The sequence below is a fragment of the Diaphorina citri genome, unplaced genomic scaffold (genome assembly GCF_000475195.1).
Source record: "Diaphorina citri unplaced genomic scaffold, Diaci psyllid genome assembly version 1.1 scaffold789, whole genome shotgun sequence".
Lineage (NCBI taxonomy): Eukaryota > Metazoa > Arthropoda > Insecta > Hemiptera > Psyllidae > Diaphorina > Diaphorina citri.
In genome coordinates, this window is record NW_007378222.1 from 122,132 (window position 1) to 139,257 (window position 17,126).

General features: G+C 37.9%; 5 protein-coding genes and 1 long non-coding RNA gene across 8 annotated transcripts in view; 1 reads left to right on the forward strand and 5 right to left on the reverse strand.

The window, feature by feature from the left end:
• Positions 1–3,857, forward strand: part of LOC103512093 (serine/threonine-protein kinase SMG1-like) — a 35,781-nt gene extending 31,924 nt beyond the window's left edge. The window contains exons 41-43 of the mRNA XM_026825663.1: positions 2,792–2,849; positions 3,018–3,178; positions 3,550–3,857. Of these exons, the coding sequence (XP_026681464.1) occupies positions 2,792–2,849; positions 3,018–3,178; positions 3,550–3,627 (297 nt within the window). The 3' untranslated portion in view covers positions 3,628–3,857. The remainder of the gene's footprint in view (positions 1–2,791; positions 2,850–3,017; positions 3,179–3,549) is intronic.
• LOC103512097 lies at positions 346–1,550 on the reverse strand. Its single transcript, XR_001809576.2, has 3 exons — positions 1,497–1,550; positions 858–1,088; positions 346–493 (listed from the first exon to the last, which is right to left on the reverse strand). It is a non-coding gene; the product is annotated as an uncharacterized LOC103512097 (long non-coding RNA).
• Positions 3,858–3,891: 34 nt separating the features above from the next.
• LOC103512087 (gamma-glutamylcyclotransferase-like) lies at positions 3,892–7,943 on the reverse strand. 3 transcript variants are annotated; one of them, XM_008476841.3, is made up of 5 exons: positions 7,774–7,942; positions 7,047–7,156; positions 6,100–6,285; positions 4,644–4,840; positions 3,892–4,139 (listed from the first exon to the last, which is right to left on the reverse strand). In XM_008476841.3, exons 1-4 carry the CDS (start codon positions 7,879–7,881, stop codon positions 4,735–4,737), a joined length of 510 nt encoding a protein of 169 aa, XP_008475063.1. In that variant the 5' UTR covers positions 7,882–7,942; the 3' UTR covers positions 3,892–4,139; positions 4,644–4,734. The 3 variants fall into 3 exon arrangements, with proteins under 3 accessions (XP_008475063.1, XP_026681471.1, XP_026681472.1); XM_026825670.1 differs by lacking the exon at positions 3,892–4,139 and adding an exon at positions 4,345–4,507 and having other exon boundaries at positions 4,645–4,840; XM_026825671.1 differs by lacking the exon at positions 3,892–4,139 and having other exon boundaries at positions 4,726–4,840; positions 6,104–6,285; positions 7,774–7,943.
• A 2,695-nt stretch (positions 7,944–10,638) lies between these two features.
• Positions 10,639–11,653, reverse strand: LOC113468607 (growth hormone-inducible transmembrane protein-like). Its single transcript, XM_026825664.1, has 3 exons — positions 11,420–11,653; positions 11,083–11,152; positions 10,639–10,754 (listed from the first exon to the last, which is right to left on the reverse strand). Exons 1-3 carry the CDS (start codon positions 11,651–11,653, stop codon positions 10,639–10,641), a joined length of 420 nt encoding a protein of 139 aa, XP_026681465.1.
• A 439-nt stretch (positions 11,654–12,092) lies between these two features.
• LOC108252738 lies at positions 12,093–14,083 on the reverse strand. The gene is made up of 3 exons (XM_026825665.1): positions 13,895–14,083; positions 12,887–13,188; positions 12,093–12,563 (listed from the first exon to the last, which is right to left on the reverse strand). The coding sequence occupies exons 1-3, from the start codon at positions 14,081–14,083 to the stop codon at positions 12,458–12,460; spliced, it is 597 nt and encodes a 198-aa protein (XP_026681466.1). The 3' UTR covers positions 12,093–12,457.
• Positions 14,084–14,768: 685 nt separating this feature from the next.
• On the reverse strand, positions 14,769–16,273 carry LOC103512086 (dynein light chain roadblock-type 2). Its single transcript, XM_008476840.3, has 2 exons — positions 16,118–16,273; positions 14,769–15,499 (listed from the first exon to the last, which is right to left on the reverse strand). The coding sequence occupies exon 2, from the start codon at positions 15,228–15,230 to the stop codon at positions 14,937–14,939; it is 294 nt and encodes a 97-aa protein (XP_008475062.1). The 5' UTR covers positions 15,231–15,499; positions 16,118–16,273; the 3' UTR covers positions 14,769–14,936.
• Positions 16,274–17,126: the final 853 nt, after the last annotated feature.

The window sequence follows — 17,126 nt, forward strand, 5'->3', positions numbered from 1 at the left end:
CAAACAAGCAGTGACCAGTGTTATTATACTCGTAGGGTTAGGTTAAACGCAAAAAGGAGTTTTCACAATTAGAGCAGTGATTAATGTTATTATAGGGTTAGGTTAAATACAAAAAGGAGCTAGGGTTAGGTTAAACGCAAAAAGGAGTTTTCACAATTAGAGCAGTGATTAGTGTTATTATAGGGCTAGGTTAAATACAAAAAGGAGCTTTCTTTTCCACTGTCGTGGCTTCTGCATAATTACCATTTTGTCAAACGGGAACGAATGTACCATCAAAGTCGAGGATGATTAATGTTCCAAACAAAATTTCAGAATGTTTACTTCTCAAATCATCTAAGAGGTCCATTTTTTTCCACGGAGAACCATGCTTTATTAAATAATCAAATCTTGCGTTCTTATTGGGACACCCTTTAGATCATTATTGCTGAACTGAGATCTTTCAAAATGGGTCGAACTATGTATCTAAATCAGAGAAATTTCCAAGAACTACTACCTTTTTTCATATATTTCGTGTTTTTTCTTTTCAAATAAAACTATTTCGCGGCGAAGTGAATATAAAAAAAATAAACAAAAGAGAATATTTTTAATGCAACATAGGAATAGGAACCTAATATCCTAAATCAGAGAAATTTCCAAGAATTACTACCTTTTTTCATATATTTCGTGTTTTTTCTTTTCGAATAAAACTATTTCGCGGCGAAGTGAATATAAAAAAAATAAACAAAAGAGAATATTTTTAATGCAACATAGGAATAGGAACCTAATATAATATCAAGGTCTACAGTTTGGTTTCTACTTCTTTCTGTTGCCGCCAGACAGAATGGTGACAAGTCTCAGGAATATTCAAGAACTACTACCTTTTTTCATATTATATTTCGTGTTTTTTCTTTTCGAATAAAACTATTTCGCGGTGAAGTGAATATAAAAAAATTAAACAAGAGAGAATATTTTTAATGCAACATAGGAATGGGAACCTAATATAATATCAAGGTCTACAGTTTGGTTTCTACTTCTTTCTGTTGCCGCCAGACAGAATGGTGACAAGTCTCAGGAATATGTTAATGGTGTCCATGTAAATGTGAAGAGATCTGAAAACAAAATATTAACACGAATAAATTTCAATCCTTTTTTTTCTCTCGACATAATTGAACGAAAAAACCGAGTTCCAAGTATCAATAGGACTATTTTGCATTTATTTTGTTCGTTTGTATGTTTGTTTCACTATAACTATTGAACGGTTAGTCCAATTTTAATGAAACTTGGCAAACATTTTCAACACATGAAGGGGATTTCTTCGAAAGATTTTGGACTATCAGACCTTTGGGGGGAGGGGACGGTAGGAACCCTTTTCTCAAATTTTAAATATTTGAGCTTGAACTCGATAAAGAATTCAGTAGGTATATTTGCTTTGGTCTCATGAACTCTTATGGTACAGTGCACTAAACTATCGGTTTTCATTATGAAGATTCAAAGTGAAGCAGGCAGTAGGTACTTACGCATTAACAGGATCATATGTGACATAGGGGGGAGTTCTCTCAGCCCGAGTTATACACAAATAATCTATCCTGAACGGAGAGACATAATTTTACTCAACTCTAGCTCTCACTACTGTACTCACTAGCTTCAGAAACTTTAAACTCAAACGTACACACACACATATATAGCTGACTCAAAACCCACCATATATGGACAAATAAAGAATACAGAAGAATAGAATGTACAGACTCAAGAATATCAAGACTAAGCTAAAAGTCACGCTCTGAGGCTAAGACAAAATAAATGTTTTCAGCACATGTTCTGTGTTTGTGTTTATTCACTTGGTGTATTTATTCTCTCCCAGGTATTAGACAAGAGATCAATGGTTAAAAGATTCAAAGTGAAGCAGGCAGTAGGTACTTACGCATTAACAGGATCATATGTGACATAGGGGGGAGTTCTCTCAGCCCGAGTTATAATCTTCTGAGTATCATACAGGAGAAATCCAGAGAACAGTAGTAGTCCACCATATAGGGTGATAGAATAGAGACCTGCTCCCAATGCTGTGGTCGGAGGTAAGAATGCAGAACCTGTGAAATGAGAAGACAGGAGACCAAACTCAGTGATTCATTATTCAGATAAAAAAAACGCCGTTTTTATTTCGTGCTACATTAGACTCGTGCGGTCTGTGTCGTAGTATGCCGTGGTATGTATGTCCTTCATCAGATGGGCAATAATTATTTATAATCTCACCTTGCTTAGTGCCATCTCAGATTTCATTTCCTCTTAAGAGATTTGATAGAGAGAACTGTAACAACGGGGTCTTATTGTCCCAAAGTCGAAGAGAGAAGGATAAGAGAAAGCCAGCCGTTCCGAGAACGAACCTTATTTGTTTAGGTTAAAGTTCGTCTCGAGCGGGAATCGAACCTGACCAGACAGTAAATCTATGATGATGATTCGGGCTTTTTTTTCCAAGTTAGGTGTGCACTATATCTACAATAATAACGTTGCTTACCTATGGATGATGCAAACACGACTCCCAATCCTATAGCTGATGATTCGGGCTTTTTTTCCAAGTTAGGTGTGCACTATATCTACAATAATAACGTTGCTTACCTATGGATGATGCAAACACGACTCCCAATCCTATAGCGAAAGCAGACACGCCACCTTCCAAGCTATCTTCTCAGATTTAAATCAATGTAAAGTAATAGAAGCTCGTTTGTTGTTTGTAATCTTCTAAAAATTGTAGTCAGTTTGTAGAGTTATCCTATTAAATTGCCTTTATTGAAAGTGCCTTCCTTTTCTTTCCCAGGTGGAGTGGGTGATATCTGAAGCTACTAACATTGACAATCTAGCTCTCCTGTATGAAGGTTGGACTCCATGGGTATAAACTCAAACGTACACACACACATATATAGCTGACTCAAAACCCACCATATATGGACAAATGAAGAATACAGAAGAATAGAATGTACAGACTCAAGAATATCAAGACTGAGCTAGAAGTCACGCTCTGAGGCTAAGACAAATGTTTTCAGCACATGTTCTGTGTTCGTGTAGATTCACTTGGTGTATTTATTCTCTCCCAGGTATTAGACAAGAGATCAATGGTTATGCATTAGGTGTACTCAGGAGAGTTAAGATGAAGCTGGTAGGATTAGATCCAGATCCTGCTAGAAGATACTCCGTACAGGAACAGGTAAGAGTTATTTATAATCTCACCTTGCTTAGTGCCATTTCAGATTTCATTTCCTCTTAAGAGATTTGATAGAGAGAACTGTAACAACGGGGTCTTATTGTCCCAAAGTCTAAGAGAGAAGGATAACAGAAAGCCAGCCGTTCCGAGAACGAACCTTATTTGTTTAGGTTAAAGTTCGTCTCGAGCGGGAATCGAACCTGCGACCTAGCCCTTACAAAGCAGACACGCCACCTTCCAAGCTATCTTCTCAGATTTAAATCAATGTAAAGTAATAGAAGCTCGTTTGTTGTAATCTTCTAAAAATTGTAGTCAGTTGTAGAGTTATCCTATTAAATTGCCTTTATTGAAAGTGCCTTGCTTTTCTTTCCCAGGTGGAGTGGGTGATATCTGAAGCTACTAACATTGACAATCTAGCTCTCCTATATGAAGGTTGGACTCCATGGGTGTGAAACTATCATGGGAGTTCAGTAGTGATCACGTGACCAGAAGATCTAATTCCTGTCCAGTCACAGGTGAATTTTTATTTCATGGAGTCGTGGTGTGACTCCCTATTAGATTCATCTAACTGATTCTAACTAGTAGGGGAGCGCTTGGTTCTGTATTGATGGAGTTTAGTTTTCTATAAAACTTGGATGCTGTGGAGGCACCTCCAGTGGAAACAAATGAAATAGTTAGGAGCGATATATGCCAAAAATTAAAATGTACAACTTACATCAATATAACACATAAAATATAGGTAATTTAATTATAAAGTTATAAACATATTCATGTTGAAATGCATACATATTATGTGATGTAAGGTTCATTGAATTTGGCTGTATGAGGTAGTTGTGGAAACGAGAAGATTGTTCAAATGAAAGACGTTTTATTTTCCTTATCCTAATATTATGTTGTTTAAATTTCATTCACTGAAATATTTCTTCAACCTCCCAAAATATATTCTCAATAAATCAGCCTCTCTTCAAATCTTTCAAATATGTCTTTTTTTATCGATGAACTCCAGTCTAGTCTTCCAATAGCATTGATTAGGAATGTAGGTTTGCGTTGTTACTCTCTGAATTCACATTCAACAGTAGGAACTGATTTGAGTTCGGTGTATATAGGTAATTTAATTATAAATTTGTAAACATATTCATGTTGAAATGCAAACATATTATGTGATGTAAGGTTCATTGAATTTGGCTGTATGAGGTAGTTGTGGATACGAGAAGATTGTTCAAATGAAAGACGTTTTATTTTCCTTATCCTAATATTATGTTGTTTAAATTTCATTCACTGAAATATTTCTTCAACCTCCCAAAATATATTCTCAATAAATCAGCCTCTCTTCAAATCTTTCAAATATGTCTTTTTTTTATCGATGAACTCCAGTCTAGTGTTCCAATAGCATTGATTAGGAATGTAGGTTTGCGTTGTTACTCTCTGAATTCACATTCAACAGTAGGAACTGATTTGAGTTCGGTGATAAAATCTTTCAAATAGGTATGTCTTTTTTTTATCGATGAACTCCAGTCTACTCTTCCAATAGCATTGATTAGGAATGTAGGTTTGCGTTGTTACTCTCTGAATTCACATTCAACAGTAGGAACTGATTTGAGTTCGGTGATATAGTATTCAGGAATTTCATTTTCTATGCTGGAATCAATAATATTCTTCATATACCTGGAACAAAACACTTTAGAGATGAGCTATTTAGGGACAAAGTTTGATTACAAGGCAGACACGCTACCTTTCAAGCTAACTGGTTTCAAGAGGTTTGATGGAGGGAACTGTAACAACGGAGGGAGGTCTTATCGTTCCGAAATGGAAGAGAAAAGCACTGTGTATAGAAGAAAGCCAGCTATCCCGGCAACGAACCTTACCTGTTTGGGATAAAGTTCGCCCCGGGCGGAGTAGCGCTTACTAGTGGGTGGCCCAACGTCACAATTTTGGCCAAAAGCTGCATTTATTCAGGAAAGCACCAAATTTGGTATGGACCNNNNAAGGCAGACACGCTACCTTTCAAGCTAACTGGTTTCAAGAGGTTTGATGGAGGGAACTGTAACAACGGAGGTCTTATCGTTCCGAAATGGAAGAGAAAAGCACTGTGTATAGAAGAAAGCCAGCTGTTCCGGCAACGAAAGGCAGACACGCTACCTTTCAAGCTAACTGGTTTCAAGAGGTTTGATGGAGGGAACTTTAACAACGGAGGTCTTATCGTTCCGAAATGGAAGAGAAAAGCACTGTGTATAGAAGAAAGCCAGCTATTCCGGCAACGAACCTTACCTGTTTGGGATAAAGTTCGCCCCGGGCGGAGTAGCGCTTACAAGCTAAGTAGGCTGGTAAATCGCATATTACGCATCTTAAGCAAGGTAACTTCTTGCCCTGAGCTAAGACATAACGTCAAGAGTTCAAAGCGCCATAGAACTAATCCCAAGTTCTAATACGATATTGGATGGGTAATGGTAATGGTTACTACTTACGAAGCATAATCCACAGCTCCTCGTTCACTAGATAATCCCAATCCATAGTAACATAATGCACCCAGTCCCAGTACTGCACCTCCTGCTACTGCACCTTGGCATTCTAATACGATATTGGATGGGTAATGGTAATGGTGACTACTTACGAAGCATAATCCACAGCTCCTCGTTCACTAGATAATCCCAATCCATAGTAACATAGTGCACCCAGTCCCAGTACTGCACCTCCTGCTACTGCACCTTGGCCTATCTTGAATGCTGTAACATAGAACATACACCAATCCTTTAATTGGAGTAGCGCTTACAAGCTAAGTAGGCTGGTAAATCGCATATTACGCATCTTAAGCAAGGTAACTTCTTGCCCTGAGCTAAGACATAAGCTAAGTAGGCTGGTAAATCGCATATTACGCATCTTAAGCAAGGTAACTTCTTGCCCTGAGCTAAGACATAATAAATTACCAAGTGGCCGGTTTTCGTCCAGGTTCCAAATGAGTATTAACATTTTGTTGTTGTGTTAAGCAATGCTCTGGAGTAGGAACTGATATCATCTCATAACATCTACAGGTTATAGGAATAGCTGTAGAGGCGTGTGGCTCTACATCAACTTGAATCACGCGATACAGTCCGTTTTCCACATCTTCATAGCTGAAATGAAATATGGTAATTGGTAATGGGCTTGCTTGCTGTACAGAAAGTCGCGCGTTCGATTTCTCGTAGGAAATTGCTCGGGTAAATACAAATGTTTCAACAACCACGCGTACCTACATCTAATTTATCGAAACTTACCTCGGTAGTGAAAAAAATAAATAAAAATTAAATGTTTTCGTCGTGGTCATTATCTTCAACACTCGAGTCCGTTGTTAATCTAAGCGAAGAATTACTTTCTAATCCAAGCGAAGAATTACTTGCTAATCTAAGCTAGGAATTACTTACTAATCTAAGCTAGGAATTACTTACTAATCTAAGCTAGGAATTACTTACTAATCTAAGCTAGGAATTACTTACTAATCTAAGCGAAGAATTACTTACTAATCTAAGCTAGGAATTACTTACTAATCTAAGCGAGGAATTACTTACTAATCTAAGCTAGGAATTACTAATCTAAGCTAGGAATTACTTACTAATCTAAGCTAGGAATTACTTACTAATCTAAGCTAGGAATTACTTACTAATCTAAGCTAGGAATTACTTACTAATCTAAGCTAGGAATTACTTACTAATCTAAGCTAGGAATTACTTACTAATCTAAGCTAGGAATTACTTACTAATCTAAGCTAGGAATTACTTACTAATCTAAGCTAGGAATTACTTACTAATCTAGCTGAGGAATATCTCTATTATGAATCAACCACAATACTCCCCATACATGCTTGTTTTTGTGTGGTATCAATCTAGGAATTACTTACTAATCTAGCTGAGGAATATCTCTATTATGAATCAACCACAATACTCCCCATACATGCTTGTTTTTGTGTGGTACAATCGTAGCCCAAAACTGAAAGTCCAGTCTGTAGTCCTGAAAACAACACAATTCAACATTATGGATTAACGTATTATTATTATTATTTTTAATTAGTGTTTCACCGCCGCGCCGTTTTTATTTCGTAGCAATGAAACAACTATGTATATTGGACTCGAGTGGTCTGTTTCGTAGCAGCTTGTCCATTATGTCTAAGCACGAGTCTGTAGACTTTATGGGGTGGTTAAGTGTATTTAACATGAACACTAAACAGGGGTTTCTTTAGAGTAGGTACTTTGTTTTTACTTACATTTAATTTGGCAAGACGTACTTTTTCCGCCGTGTCAAGAGTTCAAAACGCCATAGAACTAATCCCAAGTTCTAATACGATATTGGATGGGTAATGGTAATGGTTACTACTTACGAAGCATAATCTACAGCTCCTCGTTCACTAGATAATCCCAATCCATAGTAACATAATGCACCCAGTCCCAGTACTGCACCTCCTGCTACTGCACCTTGGCTGGCCTGTTTCGTAGCATGCCTATCCTGTAGCTTGTCCATTATGTCTAAGCACGAGTCTGTAGACTTTCTGGGGTGGTAAATTGTACTTAACATGAACACTAAGTACTAAACAGGGGTTTCTTTAGAGTAGGTACTTTGTTTTTACTTACATTTAATTTGGCAAGACGTACTTTTTCCGCCGTTGGACAATATTTCCTCAGGGTGCTGCTTGATATATTACTTCCATAGGCAAAATAATAGAAGTGGTCCTCAATCATTGCAACTCATAACACGATAACCATGTTACTGCTAAGAGTGAGAGTGCCAAGTGTATACTGAACTAATCACTACTTGTATGAGGTCACGTGATATGCCTCGCGCATGCTTTGCTGAAAAACTATGTACGAAAGAGAGTTGAGAGGATGATGGTAGATGGAAATAGGGGAAGGGGTAGACCGAAGAAGAGGTGGAAAAACTGCACAATTAAAGACCTGGGGGAAAAGAACCTAATGGGGGATGAAGTGCACAACAGGGCTGACTGGAAGAGGCTGGCGAAAAACGCCGACCCCACTTGAGTGGGAAAAGGTTTGCTTGGATGAACTTGAAGAAAATGACGGGTGTACTATGTGATAATGATAAGAGAATGAGTTTGAAGATGAAAGGAAAAGTGTATAGAACAGTGGTGAGACCAGCTATGATATATGGGGCAGAAACTTGGGCTATCAAGATGGTGCATGAAAAGAGACTGGAAGGTGCCGAAATGAGAATGCTGAGATGGAGTTGTGGGGTTACCCGGCTGGACAAGATCAGAAATGAAGTAATAAGAAATAAAATCAATGTAACGGAGGTGTCGAAGAAAGTCCAGGAAAGAAGAATGCAGTGGTATGGACATGTTCAAAGAAGAGAGAAAAACTATGTAGGAAAGAGAGTTGAGAGGATGATAGTAGATGGAAATAGGGGAAGGGGTAGACCAAAGAAGAGGTGGAAAAACTGCACAATTAAAGACCTGGGGGAAAAGAACCTAACGGGGGATGAAGTGCACAACAGGGCTGACTGGAAGAGGCTGGCGAAAAACGCCGACCCCACTTGAATGGGAAAAGGTGTAGAAGAAGAAGAAGAAGACTTGGTATAAGGAACGGTGGTATTTTATAAGTTACCACGTATCTATGTTCATTCATGAGTTAAAATTAAAATCTATTCCATGTTGATTGTTTATTCTTTTCAGTTCGAGGAGTATGCATCGTGTAGTCCGAGTGTAGACGAATATTTCCGAACTCGTAAATCCCGTACCAAGTAATTTGGAAAGGGAAAATATCGTTAGTAAAGAAGAAGAACACGGGAGGTGCTACTGCTACTTGTCATGCAAAAGCACCAAGGGATGGATTTTTCCATAAATGATTATAATCTCAAAATATGGTCGGCATACACGTTACAAATGTTTTTGATTCCAGGTGACAAGCGCATTTGAAGATGTGGTGAAAGCTGACTTGGTATAAGGAACGGTGGTATTTTATATGTTACCGCGTATGTATGTTCATTCATGAGCTAAAATCTATTCCATGTTGATTGTTTATTCTTTTCAGTTCGAGGAGTATGCATCGTGTAGTCCGAGTGTAGACGAATATTTCCGAACTGATCGCAATCTCATGGAACTCATATCTAGTGTGGAAACTTTGTTAAGCACCGAGGAGCCTGGCGAACAAATGAGTGGTGCCAAAGTGAACCAAGTGCTTGATCTCATTGAAAGAATTGAAAACTTGGCGCGTGAGTACAGAGTTTATTATGATTAGTGTTGTGTCCTGGTTTAACTGGTGGGGGAAATGGTTAGAACAAATTTTTGGTAATAATCTACCACACCTAGGGTCTCATAGTGAGGCAGTATTACCTGTAACTAATCTGTATTGAACTCTAACACAAGACATATGTATGTATGTATGATTGCAGCGGAGGTGTATGAAGGCCTCTCTAATCTGAAACTGGAAGCCCCTCCACCCCCCTCATCTCGTAGCAAGCGTCCTCCCCTGCTACGCCAAGCCTCTGTGTGTTTATCCCCAGCCCGGGGCCCCCCTGAGTCCGGCCCTAGACAAGATAATTCAGGTATGTACGCCAGGCCTCTGTGTTGTATGTATGATTGCAGCGGAGGTGTATGAAGGCCTCTCTAATCTGAAACTGGAAGCCCCTCCACCCCCCTCATCTCGTAGCACGGAGTAGCGCTTACAAGCTAACTAGGCTGGTAAATCGCATATTACGCATCTTAAGCAAGGTAACTTCTTGCCCTGAGCTAAGACATAATAAATTACCAAGTGGCCGGTTTATCCTTTAATATTGATGTAATAAGTTGTGTACCGATGTCGCTACGACATAGTACGAATGTGATTTCACAAATAATTTGAACCTCCATCACTTATACATAGTACCGTCAGCTCCCATGGCGTAGTGGTCACTGCACTCGCCTTGCACGCGGGAGACCCGGGTTCGATTCCCGGCGGGGTCAAGCTATCATTTAAATGATTGATTCCGTGACTGGATGTTGCGGGGCCCACTCAGCCTCGTGAGGAAAATGAGTAGCTATGACATGTAAATGCGCATAGCGATCAATCCTTTTTTTTTCTCGACATAATTGAACGAAAAAACCGAGTTCCAAGTATCAATAGGACTATTTTGCATTTATTTTGTTCGTCTGTCTGTATGTTTGTTTCACTATAACTCTTGAACGGTTAGTCCAATTTTAATGAAACTTGGCAAACATTTTCAACACATGAAGGGGATTTCCTCGAAAGATTTTGGACTATCAGACCTTTGGGGGGAGGGGACGGTAGGAACCCTTTTCTCAAATTTTAAATATTTGAGCTTGAACTCGAATTGAACGGTTAGTCCAATTTTAATGAAACTTGGCAAACATTTTCAACACATGAAGGGGATTTCTTCGAAAGATTTTGGACTATCAGACCTTTGGGGGGAGGGGACGGTAGAAACCCTTTTCTCAAATTTTAAATATTTGAGCTTGAACTCGAGATGAAACTTGGCAAACATTTTCAACACATGAAGGGGATTTCCTCGAGAGATTTTGGACTATCAGACCTTTGGGGGGAGGGGACGGTAGGAACCCTTTTCTCAAATTTTAAATATTTGAGCTTGAACTCGATAAAGTCTGTACAACACACAAACATATGTATTAAATATTAGAAACGACTGCTATACTTCTCAAAGATGATTATAACACCTAAAGAAGTCAAGGAAAACTTAGTGATTCATTATTCAGATAAAAAAAACCGCCGTTTTTATTTCGTGCTACATTAGACTCGTGCGGTCTGTGTCGTAGTATGCCGTGGTATGTATGTCCTTCATCAGATGGGCAATAAGGGACTCACTACTTCCTGTTTAGTTGCTGGGTCAACACGAGAACACCAGACAGTAAATCTATGATGATGATTCGGGCTTTTTTTTCCAAGTTAGGTGTGCACTATATCTACAATAACGTTGCTTACCTATGGATGATGCAAACACGACTCCCAATCCTATAGCGAGGGGACCTCCCATAGTGAGAAACTTATCACTGTCAAAGTCGAAGAGAGAAGGATAACAGCCAGCCGTTCCGAGAACGAACCTTATTTGTTTAGGTTAAAGTTCGTCTCGAGCGGGAATCGAACCTGCGACCTAGCCCTTAGAAAGCTAAATATTAGAAACGACTGCTATACTTCTCAAGGATGATTATAACACCTAAAGAAGCCAAGGAAATCAGTCCTAAAAGAACCCTGGCCTTCGTAAGAAGTCTAGGGCTCTTCTAGAAAAAATAAAGGGAATGTCAGTGAGAAACTTATCACTGGGTGCACATGCAGCTACAGTAGACAAACCACCTACAATACCAGCTGTATACCATGCGGCCCTGATAAGCACAGGGCCCCCGATGAAACAAATAGGGGCCACGACAGCTCCTACCAGGGCCGAGTGTAAGGCCCAGGCTATCTGCTTGGCACCGAAACCAGGCTTGTACTCCAAACTCTGAACCAACATCCCGGATCCCATTAGAAGTGCTATACTGCCAAACATTGTCAGATTTAAATCAATGTAAAGTAATAGAAGCTCGTTTGTTGTAATCTTCTAAAAATTGTAGTCAGTTTGTAGAGTTATCCTATTAAATTGCCTTTATTGAAAGTGCCTTCCTTTTCTTTCCCAGGTGGAGTGGGTGATATCTGAAGCTACTAACATTGACAATCTAGCTCTCCTATATGAAGGTTGGACTCCATGGGTGTGAAACTATCATGGGAGTTCAGTAGTGATCACGTGACCAGAAGATCTAATTCCTGTCCAGTCACAGGTGAATTTTTATTTCATGGAGTCGTGGTGTGACTCCCTATTAGATTCATCTAACTGATTCTAACTAGTAGGGGAGCGCTTGGTTCTGTATTGATGGAGTTTAGTTTTCTATAAAACTTGGATGCTGTGGAGGCACCTCCAGTGGAAACAAATGAAATAGTTAGGAGCGATATATGCCAAAAATTAAAATGTACAACTTACATCAATATAACACATAAAATATAGGTAATTTAATTATAAAGTTATAAACATATTCATGTTGAAATGCATACATATTATGTGATGTAAGGTTCATTGAATTTGGCTGTATGAGGTAGTTGTGGAAACGAGAAGATTGTTCAAATGAAAGACGTTTTATTTTCCTTATCCTAATATTATGTTGTTTAAATTTCATTCACTGAAATATTTCTTCAACCTCCCAAAATATATTCTCAATAAATCAGCCTCTCTTCAAATCTTTCAAATATGTCTTTTTTTTATCGATGAACTCCAGTCTAGTGTTCCAATAGCATTGATTAGGAATGTAGGTTTGCGTTGTTACTCTCTGAATTCACATTCAACAGTAGGAACTGATTTGAGTTCGGTGATATAGTATTCAGGAATTTCATTTTCTATGCTGGAATCAATAATATTCTTCATATACCTGGAACAAAACACATTAGAGATGAGCTATTTAGGGACAAAGTTCGATTACAAGGCAGACACGCTACCTTTCAAGCTAACTGGTTTCAAGAGGTTTGATGGAGGGAACTGTAACAACGGAGGGAGGTCTTATCGTTCCGAAATGGAAGATAAAAGCACTGTGTATAGAAGAAAGCCAGCTATCCCGGCAACGAACCTTACCTGTTTGGGATAAAGTTCGCCCCGGGCGGAGTAGCGCTTACAAGCTAACTAGGCTGGTAAATCGCATATTACGCATCTTAAGCAAGGTAACTTCTTGCCCTGAGCTAAGACATAATAAATTACCAAGTGGCCGGTTTTCGTCCAGGTTCCAAATGAGTATTAACATTTTGTTGTTGTGTTAAGCAATGCTCTGGAGTAGGAACTGATATCATCTCATAACATCTACAGGTTATAGGAATAGCTGTAGAAGCGTGTGGCTCTACATCAACTTGAATCACGCGATACAGTCCGTTTTCCACATCTTCATAGCTGAAATGAAATATGGTAATTGGTAATGGGCTTGCTTGCTGTACAGAAAGTCGCGCGTTCGATTTCTCGTAGGAAATTGCTCGGGTAAATACAAATGTTTCAACAACCACGCGTACCTACATCTAATTTATCGAAACTTACCTCGGTAGTGAAAAAAATAAATAAAAATTAAATGTTTTCGTCGTGGTCATTATCTTCAACACTCGAGTCCGTTGTTAATCTAAGCTAGGAATTACTTACTAATCTAAGCTAGGAATTACTTACTAATCTAAGCTAGGAATTACTTACTAATCTAAGCTAAGAATTACTTACTAATCTAAGCTAGGAATTACTTACTAATCTAAGCTAAGAATTACTTACTAATCTAAGCTAGGAATTACTTACTAATCTAAGCTAAGAATTACTTACTAATCTAAGCTAGGAATTACTTACTAATCTAAGCTAAGAATTACTTACTAATCTAAGCTAGGAATTACTTACTAATCTAAGCTAAGAATTACTTACTAATCATCTATTCCTGGTATGATAGGTACACCGGGTATCCAAATAGGTGCGATGTGTTGCACGGACTAAAATAAACCTATTGAGGACAACCCTAAAAAGATTCTAGGATTTATTTTCAACACAACATGGAATACATACCTGAATAGTACCTACGCTGATTAACCGCGGCAGTATCTATTCCTGGCATGATAGGTACACCGGGTATCCAAATAGGTGCGATCTGTTGCACGGACTAAAATAAACCTATTGAGGACAACCCTAAAAAGATTCTAGGATTTATTTTCAACACAACATGGAATACATACCTGATTCACCAGCAGGTTTAGTAATGGCCTCGGTTAAAGTTTTACGTCTCTGTTCAGCAGTTTTGAATCTGGCGCGAGCATTATCACCGAAATTTCGTACGATGCTCACACGTGATGTCTGAGGTTTGATGAGGAGATGTGAACCCGCGGTCTTCGTTATGGGAGCCAAGGAGGCACGACCACATAGTTTGAGAATTAACATGGCGGATCAGAATACCTGGTGAAATTAAAACACTTTGGTTTCAGAACTGCTGCTCTAAGCTTTTGACCCTAGTTAGAGGGGCCTTATGAAGGTGTTTTTCATGTGTAAGTAGGACATTGTAATACTAATAGAATGTAACTATTTTTCTCAATATTTTTAAACCTTTTTTGAACCAGGTGCTTTAGAAAAGAACACAGAACATTAATTTACTACTACTACTACTACTACTACTACTACTACTACTACATATTGGTAAAAATTAGAAAAAAATTCTGGACCATAGCTGGAACTTTTTAAAGTTGTTCCTTTTTTTACCATTAGTTTTATAGGGCAATAATAAAGGAAGGATGGACTAAAAAGGGACTTTTTTAAAAAAAGTTCCGGCTAGGGTCCAGAAAATTTTTCTAATTTTTACCAATAGTAAGTAAATTATTAATGTTTTCTGTTTTTTTTCTAAAGCACTTGGTTCAAAAATGGTGTAAAAATATTGAGGAGAAAAAAAGTTACGTTAACATTTATCTCCAGAAACATGCATTTTCAGCAAAAAACTGATCCTTGTTTTTGATTTTTCTTTTTTTACTCACAGGGTATGTACATATGCGGTTTTGTGGAATAATTTTTAAACTATACAGCAAAAAACATTAATAATGGTTTTACCAAAAAAAAAAAAAAAAATGAACACTGAGCAGCAGTTTGAGAAAAACCAAAAAATAGGGCTGCCCCGAATTTATTGCTCTCAAGTGTATAATAAACAGCAAGTAAATAAGTTTTTTCCTCTCAGTTTTAGTAAACAATACATGCCCATGGCACCTGTTCTTGTAAAATAAATAAAAAAGATTTCAGATTGGAATGTTCAATCAGATGGAGTTTGTATGACTATCAAAATGAATTGTTTGTCTGGAGCTATCATGATTTCATTCTTCTTAGATCTCAGCCTCAGGAATGTCAGATCATTGGTTGCATCTATTTCTCGTACAACACTCTTTGCTTTGTCAACTAGCTGACTAACAAGTCCAGCATATTGAACAGTTGTTTGATTATCTAGAGTGGTCTTGATAGGAATTCCATCTCCATTGATGACAATAACTCCAGCAACTCCACGATGTGACTGAATCCGTTTTAAAGTTTCTTCTATTTCAGTTGACATGATATCTAGTTTGGTGTAGGAAAACTCTTATACAAGTTGGAATTTTATATTTTTATTGATTTTTTTTTTTTTTTTTTTTTTTCACCAAGGGTAAAATGAACTGTCTCTAAGTTTTTTTTTTCCTTTTTAATTATTATTATTATTGTTACTTTTTTTTTAATAAATAATTAATCTAGACTATTTTTGTGTCATTATAATAAATAGAGTAGGTATTTAGAAATTATGTTTATATTTTTTATTAGAGGAGCTCTTCTTTCCTAGTTTGTAATCTGAAATCAACAACACAAGGAAAAGGTTCATCGGATGTTTTTCTATTTATTACTATAAAGAGAAAACTCAACTCTTGAACCTACCTAGTAGAATCTAAAGGCTCCTGATACACATGCTATTTTCTCTGGTAACTGATCAAATAGCTAAGTGACCATTTCAGTTAGTACTAGGCAAGCTGGCTTCCACAAGAAACTTTCTGTGTGTAAATATGTAGCAGAATCTTTTGCACAAAACCAACTTGTGCAATATTAATGCCAGTGTATTTGGCACTTTGTCCGCTGGTAAATATATTGCACAAGTTGGCTTGAACTAGAGACAGCAAGTCTCTTGTAGTCTTTATGTAGGTAATATGGGCCTAAATCAATCTATGATTGAACTAATTTCCAAGATACTGTGGGGATGGTTTGCTACACATTACCAGTACCAGTATTACCTTGGTAATAACCATGATAAGAAAAGAACACCTTAGTGCAGTTGCAGCATAGGTACCTAATTTTCAGTACCTACCTGTATGTTCCAATTTCGAACTTTTCAAATGTTTGTATAGATATGTACTTAGTACCTTTGACCTATGGAGAAGATAAAAACGTAAAAAGGAGATATTATGAGCTACTTACCTGAACTTTGAAAGAAATACTGAAATAGGAACGGGTAAACTAAAACTTAAAATATGAATTTAAGGGAAATGATGTAATAACTTTATTTTAAAGTTTAAACTGATAAAATGAAAATTTTCATGATCAGAACATCGAAGTTCTTTCCTTTTTGACAATGTTGCCAAACCATAATTTGAAAATTACCCTCTTTTATTCTGGGGTATTTCAGTGATGTCGCTGTCGTCAGAAGGGAAATGATGTAATAACTTTATTTTAAAGTTTAAACTGATAAAATGAAAATTTTCATGATGATCAGAACATCAGAAGTTCTTTTTCTTTCCTTTTTGACAATGTTGCCAAACCATAATTTGAAAATTACCCTCTTTTATTCTGGGGTATTTCAGTGATGTCGCTGTCGTCACAAGATGGCGTTCATGAGGAAAAATTTCGAGGCTAAGCTAAGCTAAGACCTATGTAGTTTTGTTCCTATTTGAGATTTTGAAGTTGACCCCCATGGGGCCGACCCTGGCTCCGGCCAAAACTTGGCGACTACCTACTTCAAAAAGATTCATTTTAAAAAATAAATCAGCTTCTCATCTTTATCCATTCAAAAAATATTCAGGGGTTCCAAGACTTTTCGAACGTTCTGTATATATTGCTCCCCCACAAGTGGTACCCTTTGCCATCCTGGCAGCCTGCTGTGGTGAGCTGGTGAGCAGGAAGGCGGCTGTTCCAGCATTTATCTCTTTTTTAAGATGTATTTTCCCATAAGAATTTTTTTGTCAACTTAAAGCTCAATATTCGTTCCCCCCTTTTCAGGGGCGTATCCAGGATTTTGTCGAGGGTCCAAAATTTTCGAAGGCTGGCCTACTACAGTACAGGATAAAAATGAAGCTCGAAAGTAGGGGAGGGGGGGTGGCCGGGCCCCCTCAACCCCAATTTTTCGGAGTCTGACGTACAGTAAAGGAGAACAAGCTGGGTTTGAGCATAGGATCGCGCTTCGTGCTCCCTTGTTTACGGTCGCGCTGCG

What these genes read in the sequence shown, in the direction of transcription:
- LOC103512087 (XM_008476841.3), bottom strand. Translation starts at nt 7,881, where the DNA reads ATGATTGAGGACCACTTCTATTATTTTGCCTATGGAAGTAATATATCA. An exon ending in GATATTCCTCAGCTAGATTA is followed by an intron (nt 6,286 to 7,046) that starts GTAAGTAATTCC and finishes ATTTCATTTCAG; the next exon opens with CTATGAAGATGTGGAAAACG. An exon ending in GGACGAAAACCGGCCACTTG is followed by an intron (nt 4,841 to 6,099) that starts GTAATTTATTAT and finishes GTTTTGTTCCAG; the next exon opens with GTATATGAAGAATATTATTG.
- LOC113468607 (XM_026825664.1), bottom strand. Translation starts at nt 11,653, where the DNA reads ATGTTTGGCAGTATAGCACTTCTAATGGGATCCGGGATGTTGGTTCAG. An exon ending in CATGTGCACCCAGTGATAAG is followed by an intron (nt 11,153 to 11,419) that starts TTTCTCACTGAC and finishes GACAGTGATAAG; the next exon opens with TTTCTCACTATGGGAGGTCC. An exon ending in ATCATCCATAGGTAAGCAAC is followed by an intron (nt 10,755 to 11,082) that starts GTTATTGTAGAT and finishes TGTGTTGTACAG; the next exon opens with ACTTTATCGAGTTCAAGCTC.
- LOC108252738 (XM_026825665.1), bottom strand. Translation starts at nt 14,083, where the DNA reads ATGTTAATTCTCAAACTATGTGGTCGTGCCTCCTTGGCTCCCATAACG. An exon ending in CCGAGGCCATTACTAAACCT is followed by an intron (nt 13,189 to 13,894) that starts GCTGGTGAATCA and finishes AATTAGATGTAG; the next exon opens with GTACGCGTGGTTGTTGAAAC. An exon ending in GGACGAAAACCGGCCACTTG is followed by an intron (nt 12,564 to 12,886) that starts GTAATTTATTAT and finishes GTTTTGTTCCAG; the next exon opens with GTATATGAAGAATATTATTG.
- LOC103512086 (XM_008476840.3), bottom strand. Translation starts at nt 15,230, where the DNA reads ATGTCAACTGAAATAGAAGAAACTTTAAAACGGATTCAGTCACATCGT.